Source organism: Oryctolagus cuniculus, chromosome 17, assembly GCF_051225735.1.
Source record: "Oryctolagus cuniculus isolate XC-2025 breed Fujian yellow rabbit chromosome 17, ASM5122573v1, whole genome shotgun sequence".
Taxonomy (NCBI): Eukaryota; Metazoa; Chordata; class Mammalia; order Lagomorpha; family Leporidae; genus Oryctolagus; species Oryctolagus cuniculus.
In genome coordinates, this window is record NC_142883.1 from 34,993,015 (window position 1) to 35,007,750 (window position 14,736).

The window sequence follows — 14,736 nt, forward strand, 5'->3', positions numbered from 1 at the left end:
ACAGGACAAGGTTCAGGATACGTGGCACTCTTACCAGTTGTTTGAACGAATGTGAACGGTTCTGCCTTAGAAATGTGTTCTATCTTTAAATTACTATTTATACATCCGTTTCAAAGATCATAAAGAACAAGCCTAACCTTTACACGTCTTATCAGTCTTCTTACTTGCCCCTCCAAGTTATTTTATATATGTTACATTTTTATTGCACATGGAGTTCATAAAGCGTTTTATAGTATTTCCCAGCTCATTTACTCCTTATAACATCTCCATAAAGAAAGTAAAACAAAGATAAAATTACTATGATTTTAAAAACAAGGAACAGTCATATTGGTTAAGTGTCTTGCTCAAAGTACAGCACCCAGGGTTTCTGACTTAAAGACCAGGGCTCTTTCTATTAAACTTTTTTTTTTTTTTTTTTTTTTGGACAGGCAGAGTGGACAGTGAGAGAGAGAGACAGAGAGAAAGGTCTTCCTTTTGCCGTTGGTTCACCCTCCAATGGCCGCTGTGGCTGGCACGCTGCGGCCGGCGCACTGCGCTGATCTGATGGCAGGAGCCAGGTACTTCTCCTGGTCTCCCATGGGGTGCAGGGCCCAAGCACTTGGGCCATCCTCCACTGCACTCCCTGGCCACTGCAGAGAGCTGGCCTGGAAGAGGGGCAACCGGGACAGAATCTGGCGCCCCGACTGGGACTAGAACCCGGTGTGCCGTCGCCGCTAGGCGGAGGATTAGCCTATTGAGCCGCGGCGCCAGCCTTCTATTAAACTTTAATACTTCTCCTAATTAGAAGCTGAGATATAAACAAAATCGGGCTTTAGATAAGGGAAAGACTATGATGGAGTTTATGGTAAAAAATTGGGTTCTATGCCCATGTGTCTGTGACCCCCTCCTGCATTCAATAGAGGCAGTGGTGTTTTAAGAACAAAAGAACTCAACTCAGAAAGACTGATTCTGTCCTGAGCTAGCCAGATAACCTGACTGCTTCTATAAGAAATTGTTCTAAGGATGATAAATCTTCAAAGTGAGACTGTGAGATGTATTTTTAATTTTTTTAATTTGTTTTTAAGATTATGGCATCGTCAAAGCATTGTGGTGTCTTTTTTACTGCTGCTTGCTGTACTTATAGCTACGTATTATGTTGAAGGAGCACATCAACAGGTAAGAGGTTCAGCAGTTCTTGCACACTCTCTAATCCCAAACAATTTCAAAATGGGACCATGAAAGTTTCATAGAATTTCTACCCTCAACATTTTTAGGTTTGTCTTTCTTTTATCTCATAGCTGGTACCTTTATGTAAGGCCATACGCTAAAACAATTCATGTGTCTCCTCATGGCCAGTCAGCAAAATGTTGTTATATATGATTCTTTTTGCCCTTGAAGATTTAAATGTACATTTCCTAACCATGTTCCATCCATCCAACAACATGAGTCCTTTATGCCAAAGTTTTCATATTTTCTGTAACATATTTTTGTGATCATCTAAACAGGCTTCGTCCAAAGTTAAGGATTAGGTTTTATTTATATAAAAAGGTTATTTGCCTATAGTCCACAAGTACAACATTACTGATAGGAATACAAGATACTTGTTTAACAACTTTTGTCAAAATAGCAAAACCTTCGTGTATTCTAAGAGGTAATGGTTCTAAAACTGTCATCTCATATTGTAAAGCAGTTTACCTCTAATCAGAGAAGTTTTTATAGTTAAATGCATTCCTTTTAAATAATCTATGTATACTGGGGCTGGTGCTGTGGTGTAGCGGGTAAAGCCACCGCGTGCAGTGCCAGCATCCTGTATGAGCGCCAGTTCAAGTCCCAGCTGCTCTACTTCTGATCTGGCTCTCTGCTATGGCCTGGGAAAGCAGTAGAAGATGGCCCAAGTCTTTGGACCCCTGTACCCGCGTGAGAGACCCATAAGAAACTCCTAGCTCCTGGCTTCAGATCGGTGCAGCTCTGTCCGTTGCGGCCATCTGGGGAATGAACCAGCAGATGGAAGACCTCTCTCTCTGCCTCTCCTTCTCTCTCTGTGTAACTCTGACTTTCAAGTAAATAAATAAATCTTTTTTAAAAAAATGATCTATGTATTCTAAGAGTTTGCAGTGAACTAGCATGCTGGTTTTACTTGCAAACATTTGAGGAATTTCTCTAGAAATAAGTCTAGAATTCTAACAAGTCTGTCTTCCAGTAGAATTAAGTGAAAAGCATCATGGTCTAAAATATACAGACATTATTTTATTCCCATTTTTTCTTGGATAATCAATATTTTACTCTGTTCACAAATGTTACATATAAACTGCCCCCTTTTAATTGGTCTGCATTATCCTGTCTTAAAATTTGCTTTTTTCCTATGTCTCCTTTTTTTTAAAGATTTATTTATTATTTATTTGAAAGTCAGAGTTACAAAGAGAGGGTTGGGGAGAAATAGGGAGAGAGGGATAAGTGAGAGAGAGAGGGACATTCCATCTGCTGTTCACTCCCCAGATGGCCACAATGGCCAGGGCTGGGCCAGGCCGAATCCAGAAGCCATGAGTTTCATCCAGGTCTCCCGCTTGGGTGGCTGGGGCCCAACCACTTGGGCCATCTTCCTCTGCTTTTCCCAGACTGTTAGCGAGGAGCAGGTTTGGAAGTGGAATGGCCATGACATGAACTGGTGCTTCTGTGAGATGCCAGCATTGCATGTGGCAGCAGCTTTACCCACTACCCCACAATGCCGTTCCCATCTTCCTATGTCTTCTAAATAGAAAAGACTTCAAAGGTTTAGGAACAAGAAGTTTTTTCCAGTTAGATAAAGTTGTTCCCACTTCTACTATCACTTGAAGATATTAGACCTCTTCAAGGAGTATTTACTTTAAAAAAAAAAAAAAGATTTATTTATTTATTTGAAAGAGTTACACAGAGAGAGAGAAGGAGAGGCAGAGAGAGAAAGAGATCTTCCATCTGCTGATTCGCTCCCCAGTTCGCTGCAACGGCTGGAGCTATGCTGATCCGAAGCCAGGAGCTAGGAGCTTCCTTGGGGTCTCCCACGTGGGCACAGGGGCCCAAGCACTTGGGCCATCTTCTACTGCTTTCCCAGGCCATAGCAAAGAGATGGATCAGAAGTGGAACAGCCGGGACTGGAACCAGCGCCCATATGGGATGCCAGCACTGCAAGCAGCGGCTTTACCTGCTATGCCACAGTGCCAGCCCCCGAGTATTTATTTTTAATACTTTGTTTTTATTAAGAGCTATTTTAGTTGATTTGTTTTATTTTGCTGGTGGTTTATAAATACCTCCTTTCTGTAATGAGAATTCAGAAGTATTATCTCATCTCTTTTGTCTTTCAGTATGTGCAACGTATAGAGAAACAGTTTCTCTTGTATGCCTACTGGATAGGCTTGGGGATTTTGTCTTCTGTTGGGCTTGGAACAGGGCTGCACACCTTTCTGCTTTATCTGGTAAGAATAACTTTCTTATAACAAGCAAACATGAAAGAGATTTTCTGCTTCCTTATTGGTGCTTTTAAATCAAAAGTTAAAATTCGAAGATTTGTATTTAATTACATTTCTGTTTTGTAAGCACACTGATCTTTAATAGAAGCTGTAAGTTTCACTCAGAATTTTGTTTTGCTTTTCATTTTGGGATTGAGGATTTAAGAAAAGAGGGAGGAAAAATAGTTCAGCAAGTAAAGTTATTTATTTATGTTAATCCAGCCAGGAAGTTTTTCCTCTTAGATTTTAGAATATTGATTCCCTTGTTGAGGCAGTTCTGATTTTAATCATTTAATTTACATTTTTAAAAAATGTATTTGTTTGAAAGATGGGAACAGAGCTCCCATCTGCTGGTTCACTGCTTAAATGCCTGCAAAGGCTGGGGCTGTTCCAGCTCGAAACCAGGAGCCGGGGACTCCATCCATGTTTTCCACATGGGTGACAGGGACCCAGCCACCTGCTGCCTACCACAGTTCGTGAACAAGGAGCTAGAATCAGAAATAGAGCATGGACTCTAACCCAGGCACTCTGATAGGAGATGCAGGCATTTCAGCCAGTATCCTAACTGCTAGGCTGAATACCTAACCCTAAGATACTTTAAATGAACAAAATTCCATATAAGACTTCAAGGGAGTTTGGGCAGTTTGCTTTTTCTGATGATGAGCAACAGAGAATACTGTCTTCCCTCACATTCTTAAAGACCACATACATACTTCAGTAGTATTTTGGTTCTTTTATTTATTTAATGTAATTGATGAAGCATTATATGCATGGAACTATATGCTTTCTTAAACACTTTGAACCAAAGTTTTTAAAATACCTTTTCTGAGAAATACACTTGTATTAGTTGAAATGAGAGAGAACACAGATAAGCTTCCCTGTGAATACTCGCAAAAATGCTGACATAATATCAGAACCAGGATGTGAGAAAGGCAAGCCAGACACCTACAGCACAAAATCTGAATAGGCACTATCTCAGAGCCATGCACAGTACAGGCCTGTGGAGTGAGTGCCGCAGTAAATTTTATGTCCTAGATGTCTTGCTTATTTCACTGTGTTCCCTTCCTGAATAATAACTTGTAAACAATTCCATTTTGACAACAGTTTGATTATCATTGGGGAAAAGCAGATGAAAAGATGTCACAGTAATACTGATTGCTGAATAAAACTTAGCCCTGTAAATACTTGCAATCTCTATTCTATAATGAATTCATTTCTGAAGCAGGTATGATATTAAGGAATAATTGCTTGGTTCAATGTGTGCTAAGTTGATGGCTTGAAGAATGCTTTTGGAATAATCTGCAATACATAATTTCTGCAAGCTTATGGAAAGTTAAAGCTTGAGAAATTTTAAAAGGATGCCCTTGTTTGAATGTTGACTGACTCAAATAGGACATAAGTCCTAGGGAACTAACTCATATCATTGCTTCTCTAATAACTACTACATTCTTAATTTTAAAAAGTTATATGTGTGTATATGTTTGTTTATTTATTTATTTGGGAGACAGAAAGAAAGCTCCTACCTGCTGGTTTACTCCCCAGATGCCTGCAACAACCAAGGCAGGGCCAGGGTTGAAACCAAGAGCCAGAAACTCAGTGCCAGAGCCGTCACCGCTGCCTTCCAACTTCTGCGTTAGCAGGAAGTAAGAGTCAGTGGCCAGAGCCAGTAGTCAAACCTGAGTAGACCAAAAGGGGACACAGTTTTCTTAACTGCTAAGCTAAACACTTTTTTGTATTTATTTATTTATTTGAAATACAGAGAAATAACCTCCCTTAAATTGCATAAGAATTTAGGATTAAAAAATTTGAAACCTGGAATATTCATGCTTTATATTTTGCTCATGTTGCTAGAAAACTTACTAACATGACATTTATAAAATGTCTTCAGGCAAAAGCATTATTATTCTAATTTACTCATCCAGGTATCCAGTAAAGGATTAAGATACATACAAATAAGAGTTTATTATGAAATCAAGACTCTGTTTCCATATAGTAAGCAGTTATTTCTGGCCTATATCAGAGCATAGGATTAATAGAATGTGTTTAAACCTTTTACAATTTTATTTTTATTTTATTTTATTTTTTTATTCACAATTTTAGAAAATAAAGAGGTACTTGAGGGAAGGTGTCTTTGTCTTTCATTGTACTCACTGCTGTAGCTATTATAGTAGTCCAACAAGTATGAAGAAATGATCAAGAAACTTCTGAAATGGTATTATAAGAATGGTATTGCTTCTATATGAATCTTTCTCCGGTTATGTATGTAAATTATTTTTTAAAGTTTTTTTTTTTTTCAAGATTTGTTTATTTGAGAGGCAGAGTTAAAGAGAGAGGGAAAGACAGAGACAAAGGTCCTCTATCTGCTACTTCATTCCCCAAATGGCTGCAACAGCTGGAGCTGGAGTGATCCAAAGCCAGGAGCCAGGAGCTTCTTCGAGGTCTTCCCACCTGGGTGCAGGGGCCCAAGGACTTGGGCCATCCTCCACTACTTTCCCAGGCTATTAGCAGGAAGCTAGATCAGAAATGGAACAGCCAGGACCGGAACCCACTCCCATATGGGATGATAGCACTGCAGATGGAGGCTTAACATACCACACCATAGTGCTGCCCCATGTAAATTATTATTATATGTTAAATTTATATTCAAAATCATTGTGACATTATTACTTCTGTTAATAAACTGAGATCCAGGGTGCATCAGGGAACTTTTATCAACATTATGTAAGCCTGAATTTTTATATTGTTCTTTGGTGAGTAGCATTTGGAATTCTTTGAAATGCCCTAAAATTAGAAGTGTATAAAATAGTGTAAAATAATTTATGAGTATATAATTTTGACTGTAATGTAGGAGAGTGATTGAAGTTGGGAGAGAAGAGCTACATGGAGGTGACAGGAGGAATGGAGAAGATAGTGTTTATAAAAAAACTTACATAGAGAACCCAAACAAAATGAAGGCAAAAGAAGGCATAGGTCTTTGATGTTTCAAGAAGTGCTTGGAGTAGCAGTGGCCATTGAATAAGATAGGACAAATCTGATAGGGAAATCTTTTAAAAATATTTATTTATTTATTTGAAAGGTAGAATTACAGAGAGAGAGGGAGTGACAAAGAGATCTTCCATCTGCTGGTTCACTCCCAAATGACCACAACAGTCAGGGCTGAGCCAGAACAAAGCCAGGAGCCAGGAACTTCATCCAGATCTCTGATGTGGGTTTCCGGGGTACAAGTACTTGGACCATCATTTGCTGCTTTTCCATATGCACTGGCAGGGACCTAGATCACAAGTGGAGCAGCCACGACCCAAACCCACGCTCATATGGGATGCTAGCATTGTAGGCAGCGGCTGTCATGACCTGCTGTGCCACAATGCCAGCCCCGAGAGAAATTTCTAAGATAAAATTAAAAGGATGTGATGCATTAGAACTGGGGAAGAAGCAGTCAAAGATAACTTGGTTTTTGACTTAAGTAACTGTGTAGATGTTGATGCAGCTAACTGAACAGAGACAGATGTTCACTTGTTTACAATCATGTTATAAGTCTCTGAAAAGAGACACTTAAAGGGATACTGCAATTATTCTGCAAGGTAGATAAGAGCTTCACCTTTATCTAGGTGGGTTGCTGGTACCATTAGTGGGGCGGGAAAAAGAAAAGACAAGTTTGTAAAGGACTAAGAACACATTGTAAAAGTTAAAAGGGGGCCGGCGATGTGGCTTAGCGGGTAAAGCCGGCACCTGCAGTGCTGGCATCCCTTATGGGCACCAGTTCAAATCCCTGCTGTTCCACTTCTGATCCAGCTCTCTGTTATGGCCTGGGAAAGCAGTGGAAGATGGCCCAAGTTCTTGTGCCCCTGCACCCATGTGGGAGACCCGAAGAAGCTCTAGGCTTCAGATCAGCAGAGCTCCAGGCTTTGCAGCCATCTGGGGAATGAACCAGTGGATGGAAGACCTCTCTCTCTCTCTTTCTCTCTCTCTCTCTCTGCCTTTCAGATAAATAAATAAATATTTTTTTAAAAAAAGTTAATAGGCATTATTTCTTTTATAAAAATTTATTTACTGGGGCCGGTGCTGTGGCATAGCGGGTTAATGCCCTGGCCTGAAGCACAAGCATCCCATATGGGCGCCAGTTCGAGACCTGGCTGCTCCACTTCCGATCCAGCTCTCTGTTATGGCCTGGGAAAGCAGTAGATGATGGCCCAAGTCCTTGGGCCCCTGCACCCGCGTGGGAGACCCAGAAGATGCTCCTGGCTCCTGGCTTCAGATCAGTGCAGCTCCAGCCATTGTGGCCAATTGAGGAGTGAATCACTGGATGGCAGATTGATCTCTCTCTCTTTCCCTTTCTCTTTCTGTGTGTTTGTGTGTAACTCTGACTTTCAAATAAATAAATCTTTAAAAAATTTATTTATTTATTTGAAAGACAGAATTAAGGTGAGAGAGGGAGAGATAGAAAGAGTTTCCATCAGCTGGCTTACTCCCCAGGTGACCACAACAGCCAGGACTGGGTCAGGCTGAAGCCAGGAACCAGAAACTTATTCCAGGTCTCCCATATGGGTACAGGGACCCAACCACTTGGGCCATCCTCCACTGCTTTCCCAGGCCGTTAGCAGGGAGCTGGATTGGAAGTGGAGCAGCTGGGACACGAACCGGCACCCATGTGGGATGCTGGCATTGCAGGCAATGGCTTTACCTACTATGCCACAATGCTGACCCCGGTAGACATCATTTTTTAGAATGGTTTTAGATTTATTGGGCTGGCGCCGCGGCTCACTAGGCTAATCCTCCGCCTTGCGGCGCCGGCACACCGGGTTCTAGTCCTGGTCGGGGCGCCAGACTCTGTCCCGATTGCCCCTCTTCCAGGCCAGCTCTCTGCTGTGGCCAGGGAGTGCAGTGGAGGATGGCCCAGGTGCTTGGGCCCTGCACCCCATGGGAGACCAGGATAAGTTGAGCTAAAAGGACTGAGTTCCCATGTAAGGTATGGAACCCACTCACCCATAGTTTCCCCTATTATTAACTTCTCCACTAATGTGATAATTGGTTACAATTGAGGAACCATTATTGATACCTTATTAAGTAAAGCTCATGGTTTATATTAGGTATCACTCAGTTTTGTACATTTTTTTAAATTTATTTATTTGACAGAGACAGTGAGAGAGAAAAACAGAGAGAAAGGTCTTCCTTCCGTTGGTTCACTCCCCTAATGGCCGCTACGGCTGGCACTGTGCTGATCCGAAGCCAGGAGCCAGGTGCTTCCCCCTGATCTCCCATGTGGGTGCAGGGGCCCAAGCACTTGGGCCATCCTCCACTGCCTTCTTGGGCCACAGCAGAGAGCTGGACTGGAAGAGGAGCAACCAGGACTAGAACCCAATGCCCATATAGGTGCCGCAGGTGGAGGATTAACCAAGTGAGCCATGGTGCCAGCTCCTGTTTTGTACATTTTTATGTTATAAGATATTTATTGTATTTATTTGAAAGGCAGAATTAGAGAATAGGAGAGACAGAGGGATCTTCCATCCGCTGGTTCACTTCCTAAACGGCAGCAGTAGCTGGCTAACCCCAGTTTGGTAACCTCAGTTTGGTATAACTACCAAACTGAAGCCAGGAGCCAGGACCCATCTCCCACGTGGGTGGCAGGATTCCAAGCTCTTGAGTCATCCATCCTTTGCTGCTTTCCCAGGTGTATTAACAGGACCTGAATTAGAAGTATAGCAGTTGAGACTTAAACCAGCATGCATATGGGATGCTGGCATTGCAGATGGCAGTTTAACCCACTGTGTCATATTACTGGCCCCAGTTTTTATGGGTTTTGATAATGTATAATGTTATGTATGTACTATTACATTGTACAGAATATCTGCAAATGCCCTGTGCCCCACCTGTTTATTCCTGTTTTGCACTACTCCCCTGGCCCACCACCAAATCTCTTACGACCACTGATCTTTTTACTATCTGTAGTTTTGCCTTTTTTATAATGTTATATAGTTGAAATTGTAGAGTATATATCCTTTTCTGATGGTCCTCTTTTGACCTAGCAACATGCACTTAAGACTGGTTCGTGACTTAATACCTTATTTCATATTCATTGTGTTGATGAACCACAACAGTTTGTCCTTTTGCTTACTAAATATACTTTGGCTGCTCCCAAGATTTGGCAATTATGAATAGAGCTACTGTCAGTGTTTGCATGCATAGAGGAGTGGGTATTTTGCACAGCAGTTAAAACACTGCTTGGGACTCCTGTATCCCATATGGGACTGCTGGGATTTGAGTCCTGGCTCCACTCTCCATTCCAGCTTCCTGCTAATGCGCATGCTGGAAAGCAGCAGGAAATGGCTCAACTCTTTGAGTCCTGGCTTACATGGGGTACCCTGATTGCGTTCTGGCCTCCTGGCTTCAGCCTGGCCCAGCTCTGGCTTTTGTAGGCATTTGGGTAATGAACCAGCAGATGGGATCTATCTCTCTGTTTCTTCCTTTCTCTTTCCCTCTACCCCTTTTCAAATAAATCAATTAGTTAATTTAAAAAAAAAAAAGAACCACTTTTCTGGAAGTTTTTTTTTTTTTTTTGCATGTTTGTGTTTGACTTGCCAGTAGGTGGCATTGCTAATTCAGCCAATACATTATATTTGCTAATTTTGTTTTGGATAAATATATGCATAGAGCAGATTCACCCAAATCCAAACCATCCAATGCCTTTAGCTTGGAAACATATTCTGTTATTTTTTGATATTTATGTCTACCTAAGATCACTTAATACATGTAAATGTAAATAACTTTCAGGGGACAGCATTGTGGGATAGCAGGTAAAGCTACTGCCTGTGATGCCGGCATCACATATGGACACTGGTTCAAGTACTGGCTGCTCCACTTCAATCCAACTCCCTGCTAATAAGCCTGGGAAAGCAGTAGAGGATGGCCCTTGCACCCACATGAGAGACCCGGAAGAAGCTCCTGGTTCCTGGGTTGGCCCTGGTCCGGTCCTTGCCATTGCGGCTATTTGGGAAGTAAACCAGTGGATGGAAGATCTGTCTTTCTCTCTCTGTGTCTCTCTCTTTAACTCTGCCTTTCAAAATAAACAAATCTTTTAAAAAATTACATATCTTATTAGTTTCCCACAAATGTTATAGTTCAATAGCTATTGACCAGACTTTCTTTCCATTGTTATACGTATTTACATGCAGGATGTATCTCTCATGGCATGCCCAGGGTCAGATAATGCCAAACTTAGCTAATTTAATTCCATCTTTTTCTTTAATATTTAAGTACCCGTAATTGAAAGTAGTTTTACTATAGGATTAAAACCCTTCATTCTAGTGAAAGTGACATGAGGAGAAGCAGTGACTTGATCAGCCCTTGTCCTGTTGAGGAACAACTTACTATTTTATTCTTTTTAGTATTTTCTTTTTCCACTTAATATCACTGGATGAACTCTTTACTTAACACAGAATTATTCTTAGGTGTTTAAATCCAATTGAAAATTGATCCTTCTTAAAAAATAAGAGTGAGAATAAGAGAGGGAGGAGATGTATAGTTCGGTACACATTCCCTCGGACTTACCCCTAAGGGTAAAGCTAAAAATTTGCCACAGGACTCCAAATCCCATTAAGTTGGCAGGTACCAGTGCCATCTTACTAGTTGAAGTGATCAGCTTAAGTTCATAACTGATCATAAAGATAGGAATAAGTGTCAAAGAGATCACATAAATAAGACCAAGTGTCTGCTAATAATAATAGATAAAATTAAAAAGGAGAGAATGATTCAGCATGGGAAGCAGGCCACATAGCAGACTCATAGAATGATGACAAATGCCCTAAATAGCACTCTGGCCTTAAGGCATTTGGATCTGGCTAAAAAGCCCATGAGAGTATTTCAGGCATACAAAGCCAAGACACTGTGGCAAAAAGTGACCTACATGAAAGATCTCTGTGAGTGAGATCCTGGTCGAAAGAAGGAGCACCTTTATCTGAAGGGAATAGAAAACTTCCACTTTGATTATGGCCCTATCTAAATAATGTCAGAGTTTGTGGACTCAAGAGGCTTCCATAGCCTTGGCAGCTTATGGCAAGCACCTCAGGTAATCACTGACGTCATAAATAAGAGTGTCAGTTGTTAAATCAACAACAGGAGGCAATGTGCTCTTGCTCCCCATGTAGGACCTCTGTCCTTAATGAGTTGTAATGTGAGGATGGTAAAACTAGTACTGTGAGAATGATAAAACTAGTCTTCATTTTTCTATTTTTTACTTTTTTTTTATTTGACAGAATTAGACAGTGAGAGAGAGAGAGAGAAAGAGAAAGGTCTTCCTTCCTTTGGTTCAACTCCCAAATGGCTGCTACAGCCGGAACTACGCCTATCCAAAGCCAGAAGCCAGGTGCTTCCTCCTGGTCTCCCATGCGGGTGCAGGGGCCCTAGCACTTGGGCCATCCTCCACTGCCTTCCCAGGCCACAGCAGAGAGCTGGACTGGAAGAGGAGCAACTGGGACTAGAATAGAACCCGGCACCCATATGGGATGCCGGCACCGCAGGCGGGAGATTAACCAAGTGAGCCACGGCGCTGGCCAAAACTAGTCTTCAAAGAGTACTTTATACTTTCTGTGTCTGTGTGGGTGCAAACTGTTGAAATCTTTACAGAGTTTAGAGTTGATCTCCTGTATATAAAGATAATTGAAAATGAATCTTAATGAAGAATGGGATGGAAGAGGGAGTAGGAAGTGGGACAGTTTAGGTGTGGGAGGGCGGGTATGGGGGGCTGAACCACTATAATCCAAAATTGTACCTTTGAAATTTATGTTTATTAAATAAAAGCTTTCTATTAAAGAAGTCCTTCATTCCTAGCTTTGAAAGAAATAGGATCTATTCGGATTCAAATAGCTGGTTTGAATGTCCAGTCGGATATAACTAACCGTGATTTTTGTTGCTTTTTTTTTTTTTTTTTTTTGCTGTTTTTAAAATTTATTTATTTACTTGATAGGCAGAGTTATAGAGTGGCAGAGGCAGAGAGAGAAAGAAGTCTTCTGTCACTCCCCAGATGGCTGCAACTGCCTTAGCTGCACTGATCTGAAGCCAGGAGCAGGAGCTTCTTCCAGGTCTCCCACATGGGTGCAGGGGCCCAAGGACCTGGGCCATCTTCTACTGCTTTCCTAGGCCATAGCAGAGAGCTGGATCAGAAGTAGAGCAGCCAGGACTTGAACTGGTGCCCATATGAGATACCCGCACTGCAGGCAGTGGCTTTACCCACTACACCACAGCACTGACCCCACTTTGTGAAATTTGGCAAATTTCTTAGCTTTAGAGGCAGAGAGAGAGAGAGTGTGTGTGTGTGTTCCCATCTGCTGGTTCACTCCCCAAATGCTCACAATGATTGGGAATTAGGGCAAAGCTAGCTGCTAGAAATTCTATGTGGATTTTCCATTTGGTTTTCAGAAACCCAATAGCTTGGGCTATCCCACTGCCTCCAGGGTCTGCATTAGCAGGAAGCTGTAATGAGAAGCTAAAAGTAAAAATCAAACTTAGGTATTTTCTTTTAAAAAAATGTTTATTTGAAAGAGTTACAGAGAGAGTGGGGGAGTGACAGAGAGAGAGAGAGAATCTTCCATCTGCTAGTTCATTTCCCAAGGGGCTGCAATGGCCAGAGCTGGGCCCAAAGCCAGGAGCCAGAAACCAGGAGCTTCTTCCAGGCTTTCCACATGGGTGCAGTGGCCCAAGGACTTGGACCCTTCTGCTGTTTCCTAGGTGCATTGGCAGGGAGCTAGATCAGAAGCGGAGCAGCCAGGGATCAAACTGCTGCCCACATGGGATGCCAGCATCACAATGCTGTCCCCAAACCTAGACATTTTTTTTAATTTGTCCTAGACATTTTGATGTGGAATGTAGATGCCCTAACTTGCAGCCTAACTACTAGGCCAAACACTCACCCTAGGTTTCTTTACCTTAAAAACTCAGTTTATTGTTCTTTTATTGTGACACACACACAGTGGGTTAAACTGCCATCTGCAATGCCATCATCCCATATAAGTACCAGTTCAAGTTCCAGCTGCTCTACTTTTTTTTTTTTTTTTAATGCTGCATTTCTTGATTTGATTCAAAACAGTACATATTTTTAGCATTTCATGGTAGGATTTTACACTTGTCATTTACACAAATTACAAGGTTCTGCTTCGTCTTTAAAAAAAAAAAATTCCAAAAAGTCAGCCCATGTGCAGCACAAGAATATGCAAAATTACTTTATATTGTACATACTTTTATCAAAGGAAATATAAAGTTCTGACTTGTAGTTTTAAAGAAATACAAGAAGCTAAACAGACTTAAACAGTTAACATTAACTCTCAAATATAAGTCTGCACTTTTGTGTTGTATTTCTCTGAGATGTGAACACCAAGTTCCTAAGAGATTTTGTTTTTCTTTTCAAAGGATAACTGATAAATTTTCCATAAACCAATCCTTCCCCATCAGCTTAGTCTTTTTACTATTATATTGTCCCTTCCCTTAGTGCTAGACACTTGCATCATTTTATAAAATGAGTGGGCCACTTAGTTATTTTTAGCTAACTCCTCTCCTGCAAAACTCTAAAGTCATAAGCTGATGCAAATACTTCTGCTGAATTTTATTTAACTTGGCAATCTAACTATTGCTGGGCAGTTTGGAAAAGGAGTAAGAGAGAAAAGTCTCTATCAATGCACATTTGGCTGGTGACGAGTTAGGGGTCTTAAGAATCAAGTTGTCTGATGCTAAGAGAACTTTAAACTCTTTCAAAAAAGAACTTACTGGGGCCAGCACTATGGCGCAGCAGGTTAAAGCACTGACCTGCAGCGCCAGCATCCCATATGGGTGCTGGTTTGTGTCCTGGCTGCTCCACTTCTGATCCAACTCTCTGCTAAGGCCTGGGAAAGCAGAAGATGGCCCAGGTCCTTGGGCCCCTGCACCCGCATGGGAGACCCAGAAGAAGCTCCTGGCACCTGACTTCAGATTGGCGCAGCTCTGGCCATTGCAGTCATTTGTGGAATGAACCAGAAGATGGAGGACCTCTCTCTCTCTCTCTGGCTCTACTTCTCTCTATAACTCTTTCAAATAAATAAAATAAATCTTAAAAATTAAAAAATAGAACTTACTACTGATTGCCTGAAGGGCTTCTCTGACATTTCTGCATAGATACTCTTGTCAACATGTTGGAGGCAATATTTTATATTTTCCTTCCAAAGGGTCATGAAAAGGCAAATAGGAAGGATAGAATTTTTCTGCACTTTTAAAAGATATTGTTTTTGGGGCCGGCACTGGTGCAGTGGGTTAA

General features: G+C 41.5%; 1 protein-coding gene across 3 annotated transcripts in view; it reads left to right on the forward strand.

Annotated features, from left to right (window-relative positions):
• The window catches only part of VMP1 (vacuole membrane protein 1), a 136,794-nt gene that overhangs the window by 32,145 nt on the left and 89,913 nt on the right, over positions 1-14,736 (forward strand). For all 3 annotated transcript variants that reach the window (XM_002719255.6, XM_089317310.1, XM_089317309.1), the window contains exons 4-5: positions 1,065-1,155; positions 3,318-3,428. In XM_002719255.6, the coding sequence (XP_002719301.1) occupies positions 1,065-1,155; positions 3,318-3,428 (202 nt within the window). The remainder of the gene's footprint in view (positions 1-1,064; positions 1,156-3,317; positions 3,429-14,736) is intronic.